The sequence below is a fragment of the Sinohyriopsis cumingii genome, chromosome 15 (genome assembly GCF_028554795.1).
Source record: "Sinohyriopsis cumingii isolate HCF-2022 chromosome 15, ASM2855479v2, whole genome shotgun sequence".
Classification (NCBI taxonomy): Eukaryota; Metazoa; Mollusca; class Bivalvia; order Unionida; family Unionidae; genus Sinohyriopsis; species Sinohyriopsis cumingii.
This window is the reverse complement of record NC_142975.1, coordinates 87556551-87571856: the sequence shown is the minus strand read 5'-3', so window position 1 is coordinate 87571856 and position 15306 is coordinate 87556551. Positions and strand designations below refer to the sequence as shown.

Below are 15306 nucleotides of genomic sequence, written 5' to 3'. Positions count from 1 at the left end.
TAATACTTATGTATATTACTCATGTCTGTAATAGTTTTGTCTATTACTCATGTCTGTAATACTTTTCTCTGTAATAATTATGTGTGTAATACTTATGTGTGTAGTAATTATGTGTGTAATACTTATGTGTGTAATAATTATAAGTGTAATACTTATGTCTGTAATAATTATGTGTGTAATACTTATGTGTGTAATAATTATAAGTGTGATACTTATGTCTGTAATAATTATGTGTGTAATACTTATGTGTGTAATACAAATGTCTATGATACTTATGTCTGTGATACTTTCCGTATTTGTGATGATTACAACAGAAATTATTTATACTTACAGATTGAAACATGTACAAATTTGTCATTTTATTTAGTCAATTTGATAATTGATTAGAGAATTTACAGAACATCCTAGTTGATCAGCATATCTGCATGTTTTACATATTGACTAAATATTCATATGAAGTTTAAGCAATTAGTCCAAAGTTGCCAGTTTATTGCTCCTGGCACATCCACAGTCCATGTTTTCATGATGGCACATTTGGTCAGTATAAATTATTTTTTTGGACAAGTTCTGAACCAGGGAGTAAAATACCTAGTTTGTTAAATTGATTTTTAGAGATCTGATTATATAAAAACAAATCTTTTTATCATTTTCAGACCATTTTGCCATAATGAAAAGTTCTCTCAGTAGACATTATATTTCTATGCAATATCCTTTTATTTATATAAAGTTGATACTGTAGTTTTTGTAATCATGCACAACTGGATTTTCCCACGTTTTCTTCTTGCCCACAGATTTCAACTTGACAAAATGGCAGATGGTGAAGGGATATTCTCTTGGGTCCTTGGATTCCATCCAGGTTTCCAAATTACTAGAAGATATTGGTATTGCAGCCTACTTAGACACAGAACAGTGCAAAACCTCAGTCTACCCATACAGTGATGCGCGAAATGGATGGAACATTGGTAAGTCAAAGGTCTCAGAAACAGGGCGTCTGTGGTGGCCATTGTTGCCTCACTATTTTCATAATTATGGACCATCCATATATAACATCATGCAATTTTGGTGTTTTTTTTACACCCACCCACCCTTCACATTTCAGCACAAAACCTTGGACCCCGTGTTTGATATCACAGAGCTTTGACACTCACCCACTTTAAAATGTTTCAAAAATAAAAATGTTTGAAACAATTTTTGTATAGAAAAACAGACAACAATACAACACACATTATCTTGATCAATCTGAGTTGAGCTCTGGGGAAACCTATACTAAAAAGTAAAATATTATGGATAGGAAAAAGACTTAAAATCCAAGGAATAAAGTTGTAGACATCTCACCTCATGAATTTATTTCTCAGTGTTCTCTTCCTACCATGGTGATAGTGTGATGCTACATAGTTTAAATTTTCTTTGGTAGATGGTACTGGTAGTGTTTTTGTGATGTCACATTTTTATAATTAAAAAACCCCCTAATCCACCATCGTCTTCACATCATCACACAAGCTGGACCTCCTCCCCCCTCAGTGCCTGTTGTCATTTATGTATTTTTCCTTAAGACCTTGCTTGAAAAAGTCAGTGGAGCCCTATAGTAACCACATCATCAGGCTGGCTGGCCATTCATCTATTGATAAACAATTTGGTTTCCAGTATATAAATTTTCTTGGAATAGCTCAAATTCAGCCAGATTTGATTCTCAGCCTTCTAAGAGTTACAGGGCTTATGGCCTTTAATTGGCCCACGTCCGAACTTTAGTTCATGCAGCATCATATTACCGCTGTAGGATTCTTGTAATTGAAACAAATTTATGCAGTTTTATATTGATGGGACCTGAGGCAAGTTTGATTTCCAGGAGTCCGTAATATTATTTACAGGAGCTATGGCTATTGATTGCCTGTCCTTCCACCTTTAGTTTCTACAACATAGCATTAATATAGATTGTTGGATTTCTACCAAATTTTGCATACAACTTTATATAGACGAGAACTTGAGTAAGTTTAATTTCCAGTCTTCCTTATCATTTACAATAGTTATGCCCCCGATTGCCTTTCCTTCAGATTCAGGTTTTGCAGCATAACTTTATGTAACCAGATTTGGCATGCAATAGTGTATTGGTGATACTTTGAATGAGTTTGATTTTAGCTTCCTGCATCATTTACAGGACTTCTGGCCCACAATTTTCCTAACTTTGTATTTTTTCAGATAACTTGACTAAAGATTGATGGATTACATGTAGATTTGGTATGCAGCTTTTGTTCTGAAGAGATCTGTAATAATTTGATTTCCTGCTTTCCATGATATCATTTAGAGGAGTTATGGCACTTGATTGCATGTATTCTCAAACTTTTGTTTCCACAGCACAAGTTTACATAGAATTGTCAGGTGTCAGTCAAATTTGGTGGGCAGCTTTATATTGATGAGATCTTGAGTGAATTTGATGTACAGATCAGGAAAATTGCTTACAGTTAGAGTATCATTAAATAATGGAGGTAGCACCCATCTATTCTATTAAATTTTGCTTAGTTTTTTGCACCAAGATCATCCAGGATTTCAAGCCAGTCTTGTGTCAAGCTTTAAAATTGTTGATTTTTTTGCAGAAGTTTGATTGTCTGCAGTTTGCATCGCCATCTTGTAGCGCAGTGGTCTCGAACATGTAACCCAGCAAGCCATATCCTGTGGCCCTCAAAATGATTGGCAATACAATTTTGATTGGTGTCATGAGAGATAACAAAGGTGGTGTGGCTCTTGGGCCATTGAAAATGCCCTCATGTGGCCCACTAGGTGGTTTGAGTTTGAGACCCCTGTTGTAGAGGTATGGCCTGTTATTGTTTGGGACACTCAAAGTTGTTTTCACAAAGTTCCTCTGTTTGTGGTTTGCCAAGTGAATTATACCATTATTGCTATTAGCTCTGGGCACGTAGTTTGCTAAATTTGTTCTAATTCTCGAAGAGCTGCCCCATCCAAAAATAAATTCCTGTCATCTCCATTAGCTTAGTTGGACCAAATTAATCATGGACATTATTTTAAGACACAGAATGAAGTTTGTTCAGTTGAATTGTTTGTGTTATGGGGCATAGATCCAAATGAATATAAACATTCTATTATTATGCTCAAATCTTAAAATTTGCAAATTGTATGTATTACGTATGAAAAGTCTCATCATTTTTTTTTAATGATGGACCAGTCTCTTCTATAATTTAGTTTAGACTGTTTCTCATTTTTCCCCTTTTAATAACATAAATCAGCTTTTTCAGTTTATTCTGAACTTAAACTTGATATATTGACTTTCATGTCCATTATTTACATGAAATAGACCTTCAGCAAAGTACTGACATAAAACAATAATGATGCATTCATTTTTAGTCAGAACTTCATGATGTGTCAAGACTGTTTTTTAGGGGGTTTATGTAATTTTTCAGCACATAATAGGCTATACATGGCAGAGAATGATGTGTCAAGAATATGCCAGTCATAAAAACATTATCAAAATACATATTAAAATTCTGTATTTTGGAAGTAGAATTACTTCATGCATCAAAATAGATCATTGGTGCACAATAGGTGTAGTGAGGGTTTGTAAAGTAGAATGTTGTGCATCCACAGTATTGAAAGCTATTTAATAAGTTATGTTAGAATTACAAACATGATCATGTTTTTCTTTTATTCTTGAGGAATGTAATCATGTAGCTATATTCCGGATGTGGCTTTTATTTCCGCAGAGTGTGGCAATGTGATTCCGGTAAACAGCCTTCCAGAGCAGCTTGTGTGTAATATCCCTGACTATTGTACCGGGATCAGCTGCTGTCTAAGCATTCCTCGGATTGGAAGATCTGTGAGAACATACCTGTCTATCAACACCTGTGATCTCACATTGACTGTGGGCATTGACAGGCTCCGATTCACTGTTAATTTATTTGATTATACTTGGGGTAAGTTCTTAAGAATAATCACTGTTAATTTATTTGATTATGTTTGAGGTAAGTTCTTAAGAACAATCACAATTTGTTATCATGCTAATGTAGTTGATTTCAGTTACTTCAATATTTTCTTTTGAAATCGTTAAAAAAACACAGACTGCAAAATCTAAATATTGATTTATCCAATTTCTTTGTCTGCAGTAATAAAGTATTCATGGGAATTTCTTTCCAATTGACTAACTTGGGTCATTTCACAAATGCTTCAATGATCACTTTATTGCAGATTGTGCTTAATTCAAGCTATTGTGTTGCCACAGTTGTTGTCATGACTAATGCATATACAACCCATAAACTTTGTGCTTTGAGATCTAAATAGTAAAAAAAATTCAAAAGAAATATTCATAATAATGGTATAATAATGTTTATTGCTGATTTCATTATGACAGATACTGAGGACCACTTGTACATGAGAGGAGTTATCCGAGTAGAGTAAGTAATTTAATATGTAGATTTTAGTTTCAGTCAATATTTAGTCAACATTACCGCCATACATTCTGCATCTGTTTAATAAATGTAACTGTTGTGTAAGTGTGTCAGCAAGAAGTCATTCAGTAGTTCCATTTTTGTACAATTACATATCTGCCAGCATTCTTGACTGCAGCAGAAAAAAATTGTCTCAATCGTTTGAGAGCTTATGTGTTAAAGTGGGTGTGTGTGGATTTATGTTTTACATTCTAGTTCACAATTTGTGATCCATGGAAATTGCTGTTTATTTAATTGTTCATTTTAGCATGTTGTTGTACATATACATGTGTCTTAGGGGTCCAATAGGTTTTTATTATATCCTGGAACTTGTAATAGTGAGGTTAGTGGTAGTAACCACATGTATGAAGCTACAATTTCTACAACATGTTAGATTCAGACATTTTTGTAAAAACAATAAATTATTTCTATTGCATTTCAGCTACAAGATCAAAAACCTGTTGAGCAGTAGGAAATTTCTCCTGGATCTTAAACTCAGCATCTGTTTTAATGACACACAGGGAGAATGTTATTTACAGCAGCAGTTATTCTCCAATACCATTCTTTCGGCAGTGAATTGTGACTACAATCATGGATTTGCCTTACCCAGTAAGTGTACGGCTGTATCAACTACATACTCTTTCTTTTTCCAGACCTTTGACAGCTACACTAAGCTGCCAAGTGTCCCAATTTTCCTGTATTGTCCCAGATTTTGGACCTGCATATGAATATACATTTTTCTTGTTAAAAATCAGTTTTTTAATAAATAAAAAAATTTAATTAAAAATTTCCTTGCAATTTTCTGTTTAGAACAGACACCCAGTTCCATTCTGAGAGTAAATGTATCACATGGATATAGGGATATAGAGTTCTAAAATATAATTGGTTCATTCGAAATTAAGGCTACAATGCTAGTCTTTAACCACCATATTGGATTGCTCAAAGCAGTTGCCAGTATCATTGCATCTCATCTTCATAATATTCAGCTTCTAGTCATGTCAGAAAGGAATGCAGAAGTTTCAGAATTTTCTCTAAAAACAAAAGAAACAGAACTGGAATACAATTGTGCCATCATGTTTAGATTTGTGAAACCAACTATTAAAGGAGAAAATTAGTATTTGGCAAATTGTTTAATTGTGGAACTAAAAGCCCTTGAAGTTTGAGCCTTTGCTATGTCATGGGCCTACTTTAATCATTCCTCTGGAGGATATCATGAAGGCAGCTTTTATTGTGCTCCCATACCACCTTTTCCTCCTATTAACTCAACTTTAGTACAACAGAGAGCAGGCATTTTATTCTGGTCCCATTGTTACGGCACAGGGTGTTATTCATAGAGACACAAACCTTCTATAGATGACCTCTCCCTCTATGGTGAGTACATTTAATTCTCTAATTTTTGATCAGTTTGACATCAGCCTACCCACCTTACTGACAAATTCAGCAAAGAAATAGTGACCGGAAAAGTAATTGCTGCTTTGAATATGTATGTTTTGGGGGGGTTAAAACTAATTTTAATTATGTAATACTCACCTGTCACTATTGCCAAATACCCTCCTCTTACCCCACTCTGATGTATTGTGTAATCATTGTCTGTGAAAAAATGACAGGTTATATCTGCCTTCTGTGTATGTGACATACAGTGTGGTGTGAAAAAGTTCATGCTGTTCTCCACTCTGTGGGAGAATGTACAAACATCAAATGGACAGTGTATTTTTGGCATTAAAATAAATTAGCTAAGAAATGGTGACAAGTATGTATTGCATAATTAAAATTAGTTCCCCCCCCCAAAAAAATACATTCCACATAAAAAATACACAGATTAAAAATATTAATAATAATGATACTTTATTTGTAGAATGTAACTAAGTTAGTACAATATAATTCTACCTTGCAAACTTTTGCTTAAATGTGGAAAAATTAAATACAATATTTACAACATTTTATTAAACTTGCAAGAAAAATAAATAACGTTTGATTATCACTTTTTTTTGATGTTGTGAGAAATATAGTTCCATATGAAAGCATCTAGAATATTACAGAGACTTTTTGAAGGATTCCAACTTTGGCTTCAGAAGTCAAAAATTCCCATCACGAACAGACTTTAATCCTTATTCATATGAGTTTGTTGTGAATAATTCCTGAAGATATTATGGAGCAATTTGTTGAAGAGACTTGTATAATAAAAAAGATGCTTTTTTTTTGGTAATCAATCTTTCTAGATAAATCCACCAAATTTCAATTCCTGAAAAACAGGATTTCTTGGTCCATCAGTTGGTTTTCCAAGTATAATTTTTGCTGCTCTTTTTGTGATTTTGAAAGCCTTTCAGTATTGTGTTTGGAACAATTTCCCCAAGTAGCGTCATGGAAAATGTAAGCATTATAATAGAGAATCCTTGTTTCCACAGGATAATATTTCGGTGTCTTAGAATGTCATGTAATTATTTTAGTGTAGAGCATTATATGCTTTGTAAACTTGATCCTTTCATTGTAGAAATCTGTCTCCATGAACACCTAAAGGTTTTTGACTTGATATATTTCATGTCCTACTATATTTAAACCTAAATCTAAGGATATCAACATAATTTATGCACTTGAATGAAGCATAGAATCATTAGCAAAGAGGTCAGCATTTGATGTACTTGAATGAAGCATAGAATCATTAGCAAATTGGCCAGCATTTGATACACTTGAATGAAGCATAGAATCATTCACAAAGGGGCCAGTATTTGATACACTTGAATGAAGCATAAAACCATTAGTAAAGAGGTCAACATTTGACATACTTGAATGAAACATAGAATAATTAGCAGAGGTCAACATTTGATACACTTATAAAGAATGGTAGAATAATCTGACTTTATATATCCTTTCCAGACTTTACATTTGATACACTTATAAAGAATGGTAGAATAATCTGACTTTATATATCCTTTCCAGACTTTACATTTGATACACTTGTAAAGAATGGTAGAATAATCTGACTTTATATATCCTTTCCAGACTTTACATTTGATACACTTGTAAAGAATGGTAGAATAATCTGACTTTATATATCCTTTCCAGACTTTACATTTATTAACTGGCTGAAGGCTGCCTATGGCAATACGTATAATTCATCTACAAGTTTGCCGGCATTGGTACAGGATCGACTTCTTGAGCAGCTGGGGATCAGTCAGTATCTGCTGTCAGATCGTTGCAGTCATGCCCAGGTTCCATACTCACAGGTTAATGGAAACCGTTGGAAGTCAGGTAGGGTTTTCACACTACAGCTGTACGTTTTAGTTGGTCTTTGTTACAAGTAATAATTTCTATTTCTCACCATAATTGTTGCAGTGCTGCTCTTTTCTGATGGTCTGCCTTTTTCCTCATTGGTTAAGTTTTGTATTTCTCAGGCAATTTGATGAGGCATTCTAGTTTGTAAACACATGTATCATTGAGTTTCTGTTCCATATTAACAGAAATAGTGAATAATGATGATATTTTCTTTTGCTCCCAATGTTTGCTCACATGATGTCATATTTGGTAGATAACAGTATAGCCTCTTACAAAAGAAATGTTTAAATTAAAATTTGAAAAGTAGCAGAAACATTAGATTTTAATATGTAATTGTAGAGTTTTTTAACCGTGTCAGTCTAGACACATGTTACCCTTGTCCTTAATATATTCTTCTGATTTTGAGTTATCGATAAAGTCAAGGAATATTTTATTGTTTTCCATCTTCTGGTTTTATGGTAAAGAGCTCAGTATTAGATGGAGACGTATACAAAATCTATTTTGATTCATTCAGATATCCTTAAAAATTGCATTCCCCACCTAGCTTAAGTGGTTTATTGCTTAGTAAAATCAAAGATAATAAAAAAATTAAAATCTACTTTTAGAAAATTAGTAAAAGAAAAAGTCTTTTAACTGAAGTTTGGGAGAACATGACCTGCATAGTTTATAAATTTTCAGACAGAATCATGGATTCCAAAAACATTATTAGATAAATATTTACAGGTAATTTTTGATGTTGCTCATTTTGTTTTCCAGACTGTCCATTGAGCTTACCACAAGTTTCTCTTGGTTCTTCAATGGCTTGTCATGTGGACAGTTCCTGCCTGGCTGTTGACTGTTGTGTGGACATGGGACGGATTGAATCAAGGATGCAGCAGACCTTCCTAGTCACACTAGGGCTGGATCCTTGCCGTTATCAGCTGACTGTAGGAATTGAGAAAATGAAGTTTGAGATTAGTCTTCTCAATTACAAGTTTGGTAAGTTTGAGTCCTGCTGTATAAAATGCATAACCTTAATTTGAGGTCATCTTACCACATTTCAAATGAAGCAAGCTCAAAAAGTTTGTAGTACTATCAAGTGAAACTCAATTTGAGATAAATCTTCACTGTAATGAATTGATTCTGGTGTAAATTTATTATGGTAGTAAATAGTTCATCATCATTTGATGGAGTTATGGCCCCTGAATCATTTCCTAACCTTGGTTTCCCAGCATGATTTCATCTGTCTGAGGTTCTGCAAAGTAAAAGATAGTGAGCCAATCCCATTGTGATTCATCCATTGCTAATAGTTGAAGATCTCATTATTACTGGTGTTTGGTGTCATGTAATTTGTTTTGTTTTTAAACACTATTTCATCTGTCTAATGCTCTGCTAGATTAATTATATTGAGCAAATTCCATTGTGATGCATCCATTGCTAATAGCTCAAGGTATTGTTAAGTTTATAATTGGTATGTTTTGTGTGATGTAAATATGTTTTTTTAATTTTTAGGAGAAATGAAGACACTTGATTTGGAAGGACTAGTCAAAATGCAGTATGTATCATGCATGTGTTGTATTATTGAAGTTTTCATATGAATTCCATTTTTTTAAAAAATTACACTAGTATGTTTCTTCTTTAAATACATTACCCAGTCATGATACATTAGGAGAACTACTACTTCCTAGCATATCCAGCTCTCCTAGATAAAACTTGTAGCTAAAAGAACCTTAAAGTTATCTGCCCACTCAGGTAGCAGTCAGACAGAGTGATATCCTCTTCTATAGGATAGGTGCCAAATCACTTGAATATCTCAATTACTACTTCCACTCATGCCAAGCAGCACACTCCCACCAAGAAGGACCTCACAAAATCCTCTACCAAATTTCTGGAAATTCCGACTTTTCTTTCTTCCTATGACAACAAAGTTCTGCCTTTACAATTATCACTTTATGATCACTTAATAGTATTTGTGTACTTGCATGGGGAGCCTATGCAACTTCACAATAGTACTAGCTATAGTTTTACTTACATGTGCATACAGGTCTGTAGTGGCTATAGAAAACTCCTAACATGTGTATAATTTCTGCTACAGCCAGATACATACAGGTAAGTTTCTATACCAATGCAATCTTAGCATTTGTGCTCCAAGCTTCTCTGAATTTTCCTATACAGATCATCATTGTGAACTGACATTATATATTATGCTTCATTGTCTTCATTAGGAAATCTGCATGCACTAATTGATAGTCATATATGTGACACTTTATTGATTTTACCTGTATAGAACATCACTGGGCTTTTTTCCCACCAGTAAAGTTGTCTCATAATGTGCTTCAGTACCATTTTTGATTGTAGGTTGTTGTGTGTAATATGGAAAACTTGTTTATGTTACTGTATAGCTTCCAATCTGGTTGGATAGGTGTAGGTAAATTTTATATACATGTTTCACACAGTAGTCTCCAGGTTATGCATGTTACTTTAAGCGACTCTTGAGTGATTTTTATCTGCATAGGTAATCAACAATTGGCCTTCCTACAGGTAAGCTGTTACCAGAATTGATTATTTGCCTTCCATTCCTTACATGTACTTATTATAAGCAACTTTTCTTTGATTCTACCTGTACAGGCATTCAAATTCACATGCCTACAGTTATTTGTAACTAGAAGTGATCATTTAGTATTCACTTTCAACATATTAATACTGAGGCTGTCATTCTCTACCTGTACAGGTCAAGTACACTCCTCTACAGGTGTTTATCATAGCAGCAACTTTAAATTTGCAGAGTACCAACATATGGGTTTTCCTGGGCAAGCTTGACCACAAATTTAAAGTCACAACAAAATATATATCAGGTTGATATTGAAAACACCCTCCCATTTCACTCACACTGAGCATTGCTAGTTTGTGTGCTTGTTTTAATACCAGCAGTAATTATACTGCTGAGAAATAAATATGTTTGATGAACAATGGAAATTTATTGATTATAATTTATTTGCTGGCAGAATTGGATGAACTTGAAAGCTGTGTTAATACAGTAACTCATTCTGATGCTGTAGTAATTATTTTAAAAGCTAATGATTTGGTAGTTGATTTGCCTTGAAACCACTTTGGCTACTGCAAGTAGAAGTCTGCACAGTTACACATATGGGATCATATGACATCATTGAACACAAGACTGATATTTATAAATGTTAAGCCAGATCACTAGAAGAGGTTCATAAGAACAGATCACTTTGCTCACACAATTTTGCTTTGAATTATTGTATTTTTTGTCTTGTAGTTGTGTATGACATGATGTCATGAACATATCTTGTCCCTCAATTTTGTATGGACTGCCATGAAACTTGGTGAATGTTATAGTCATCACACAAAATCAATGGATCACTTAAAGTGCTCATGCAATTGTGGTTTGAATTATAGCCCTTTATATCCTATTGCGATGTATGACAAATTCTTGTGAATGCAACTCATCCTGTAGTGTTTGTTGGATTGCCATTAAACTTAGTAAATATTGTGGTCATCATCTGAAGATGGACATATCACAAATCAGTTTACTCCCACAATTTGCGGGTTTGAGTTCTTGCCCATTTTGTCTTGTAGCAGAACATGAAACTGTAGTGTTGAAGGATTACCATGAAACTTTGGAAATATTTTGGTGGTCACCTGAATGATGCACATATTGACAAATCAAATGCTCCTACAATTTCTTTTAATCATTGCCCGTTTTTCTTGTAGCTTAATGCAGTATAATGACAATCTTGCTGGTACAACTAGTCAACAAATTTTAATCACTAACCATGAATGGAGTACATGCTTAACAAGGCAGGAGGTAGTAGCCTACTGCCGAGCTCTGTAGCGTCATGGTCATGCATGATACACTAAAGTGGGTGGTATTATAGAAAGGTAGACAGATGTAGCTCTACAATGATACCAAATAATCTGGAATATCTGGTTGCACTACAAAATACAGATAAAAAAAACTCATTTTTTGGACCCGACTTTTTTTTTACCCAAAATTTGCCTGTGGTCAGAATCCGATTTTGTGTCTGAATTTTAGACTTTTTGGTCTCAGATCTAAGGCAAACCAGTATGAACTGCAAACAGCAGATGAGCCTTTGCAGAGAGTAGGATAAGATGGGCATTTGGAATAAAGAGTGGTCTCGATACAAAAATAATGGCTCCATTTAGCAACACACAAAATATCCAACTTTTACCCTTCTGCTCATGCGCAAGTCAAATAGCCAATGAAAAATGATGTTTCTAACACAACTACGCAGTATGTTATTGAAAGATGACCAGGGATTTGGTGTTTTCGAGTCTATTCAGAAATGGCTTTCAAAATGTGTTTCCTACTCGATTTTCAGGCAAAAATGACAAAAAGCTCCAGGGGTTAATGTGTTAACCAATGACTTTGCTTTGTAAGAGTTATACCCTTTTTGACTTCCTGCTGGACACAGTGTATGACAAAAATTTATAAATCCAGTCCAGCAGCTTTTATTTAATTGCAGTGAAACTAAACTACATATTATTCTTATGATCAAAAAATACTGAAAAATCATATGTAATTGTAATATTTTCAAACAAGTTATATATTATTTTTTACTTCAGATTCTTTGCCATTATAATGTAGGGATGCATTTCTGATGGTACTGACATTTTGACCTTGCAAAAATAGTCCTGTTGGACATTCTTAGTTATGATAATAAATCTCTTTTTTATATTTCTACTTCTCAACTGTAAAATCCACAAAGTAGAGTAAGGAATACACTGCTGTGCCCATGTGATCCCATCTAAATTGTTATGCATACTGTCAAGCATCAAACAGAAATTTCACTTAGTTGGCATTGCTGTAACAATAAATACCATAGCAGATTTCTTTCAAATAATAGTTATGATGCAGAGAAGAAAGTAAAGCTGAATCAGGCTAAAAATTCACCTGAGTTTTGTTAATTGTTGGTTTTGTTATAACAATCAATACATTTGCAACATGTGTGAAATTGCTTTAGGCATGTAACTTTTAACTGGGGATTATACAGGTCTATGTCTCAGCCAAGTTTGGGACTAAAGTATTTATTTCATTGGTAACAAAAGCTCCATAACTAACTGTCAAGTCATTTTTTGAAACATTAATAAGCAAAGATGAAATAATCCCAATTTATTTTGCAATATAGAATAATAACAATGGCTTTGTATTTGATGTTCAAGAAACACAAGGAGTATAAATTAGCTTGCAGATGCCAACCCTTCCATTCTAAGAACATAAATGGTTATTTTCTATAGTGAGTTGCTCTCAGTATGCTACATATTATGATGTAACTATCTTAGGACTGACTATCGGGGAATAAACAATGTTTCAGAAACAACTTATTGTTCCAGATAACTTGAAGAAAAAAATTCTTGCTCAGAATTGTGTAAAAAAGAACTATTTTAATCCATCATTTGAAAAAAAAATATATTGAGATAAAAGAGAAACTAAAGTCAAGGTAATGAAGTAAATCCCAACCCTCTCCCACTTTCAGTTTAAATGGGTGGTTCCATGGCAGTGCAGTGTCAAATATATGAGTTAGAGAGGTAAGATGGAGGGGTATAACTCTGATGGGAATACTGTCTGGTAGAAGTTCCAATTTTTTCTAGACTGCTGGTATATGCCTATATGTGGAGAATGGGGAAAGACTTTTTGATACTCTATATGTATGACTTCTGGTGTATACATATAGCTGCAGAAAGAGAATGATGTTTTGATTATATATATATATATATATATATATATATATATATATATATATATGATTTCATGTTATTTTACAATGCTTTGAATTCATTTTCATGGGTATCAAATTTTTATGATTATTATTTTTGTTGGTACACAAGTTCTTGGAATAGGCAATTCACTTTAATATTTCCGTTAAAGGATCTTTGTTCACTTGTTGTGTAAACATAGTAACAATCAACTAATTCACAAAACATAGTACCCTATGAAAAATAGAGAATTCACAGTAATTATTGGAAATATAAAGTTAATGCAACTGTGACGAGAAAGCCTCCTATTTGGACTGTGAGTAAATATTTCAGATTCAACATCCTTGACCTAGCAGCTACAAGACAGTACATGGTGAGCCTGAAGGTCAGTGTGTGTTTGGATTACCAGGCCAACTGCACCATGACAACACCAGTCTTCCAGAATGCCCTGCTGAATAAGCTTCCTTGCACTGTCAACAGCACATTCATCAATAGCAGTATGTAGCTTTATATCTCTATGTACCTTTTTTATGTCCATGCCATATTCTGTGGAGAGGGACACATAGAATTACCCATGTCTGTCCATCCAGTCATGTCACATCCATTCATATGACACTCTTGACTAGTTTCATTTCTGCTCAAGAAATTTTTGGATAGATCAGTTGAACAGTGGAAACCAAATTTGGCATCTTTGACCTTGTTTGATTAGAATTTAACCCTTATATAAGGAACCAAGCTTTCATCAGTTGCATGATACTGACAGGGTAATTTACATTGTGTGACCACATTTTAGGATTGTGATCAAAAACACACAAGGAAATGCTCTTAGAGTTACCATGTAGAGGCAATATTTCATGTTGCCTGAGCAGTTTGCTTGACCACAGAGCTGTCATAAGGACTCATGGTACAAAAGATAGGACAATTTATAAACCTTTTTGGATAGCTCTGTTTAGGTGTTAATTTTATGTAGCTGAAATAAAAATGGCAAAATGATAATTTATTAAATTTTAGTTTATGCACAACTTGATGATCTTGAATTATTTTAGGTACATATTGCTAGTTTTGCAGTGGGGTTTGCCTGATAATGATGATCATTAAGGGATGAATTGGTGGTGTGGTAAGATGATGTAATGTCAAATTGTAAGACTTTGTCAGTGGCTAACACTTGGATAGGAGTGTTGTACGTGTATCTTGTAATTGAGAAGCAGACAGGGAATTATGCAAGAAACTATTAGTTGCCTCTTAATTGCTGTCTTCATGGGACTTACTGAAGATCACATGGGAAGGGGGCATGATCAGAGCTATTCCTATTGGTTGGCATTGGCAGTGGAATTCAAAGAGCCAACCAAAGTAGATAATCGTACCTAACATTGCATGATTATTTTATGTGGGAGTTAACTGTAGCTTCTGTTTAGTTACAGTTCAGATTTTGACCAGAATAGTTCTGACAATTTGGGTTATATGAAAATGCTTTTCTCCATTGTAGAAACACTTATCAAGATTACAGCTCTGCTATTTAACATGTATGTTTGTTCAGTATTTATAAAAAGAAATTAAGGACATTCTAAGGTTGAAACTTTATTCAGATTTAGGTAATAGGATTTCAGAATTTTTGCATTTTTGTTCCATGTGAACAGTTTCCAAAACAATGTTGAACATTACTTCATCTTTTGTAATATATAATAGTGAAGTAAATTTTGTAATGACCTTATTTCAGGCATTTCACTGACCACCTGGCTGACAGAGAATGGCGTAACCCGAGGACAGCTGACCAATCTTGACATGGCCTATTTGATGCGCTATCTGGGAATTGCTCCTTATGTACTGGATAACACCTGTAATGCTACAAACTTAGGATGGAATAAAGGTGGCTATCTCA

General features: G+C 34.0%; 1 protein-coding gene across 1 annotated transcript in view; it reads left to right on the top strand.

Annotated features, from left to right (window-relative positions):
• Window positions 1-15306, top strand: part of LOC149782250 (uncharacterized) — a 300926-nt gene that overhangs the window by 49682 nt on the left and 235938 nt on the right. The window contains exons 30-38 of the mRNA XM_089935100.1: window positions 792-962; window positions 3714-3923; window positions 4358-4400; window positions 4876-5042; window positions 7497-7682; window positions 8463-8684; window positions 9198-9240; window positions 13761-13924; window positions 15145-15294. Of these exons, the coding sequence (XP_089791226.1) occupies window positions 792-962; window positions 3714-3923; window positions 4358-4400; window positions 4876-5042; window positions 7497-7682; window positions 8463-8684; window positions 9198-9240; window positions 13761-13924; window positions 15145-15294 (1356 nt within the window). The remainder of the gene's footprint in view (window positions 1-791; window positions 963-3713; window positions 3924-4357; window positions 4401-4875; window positions 5043-7496; window positions 7683-8462; window positions 8685-9197; window positions 9241-13760; window positions 13925-15144; window positions 15295-15306) is intronic.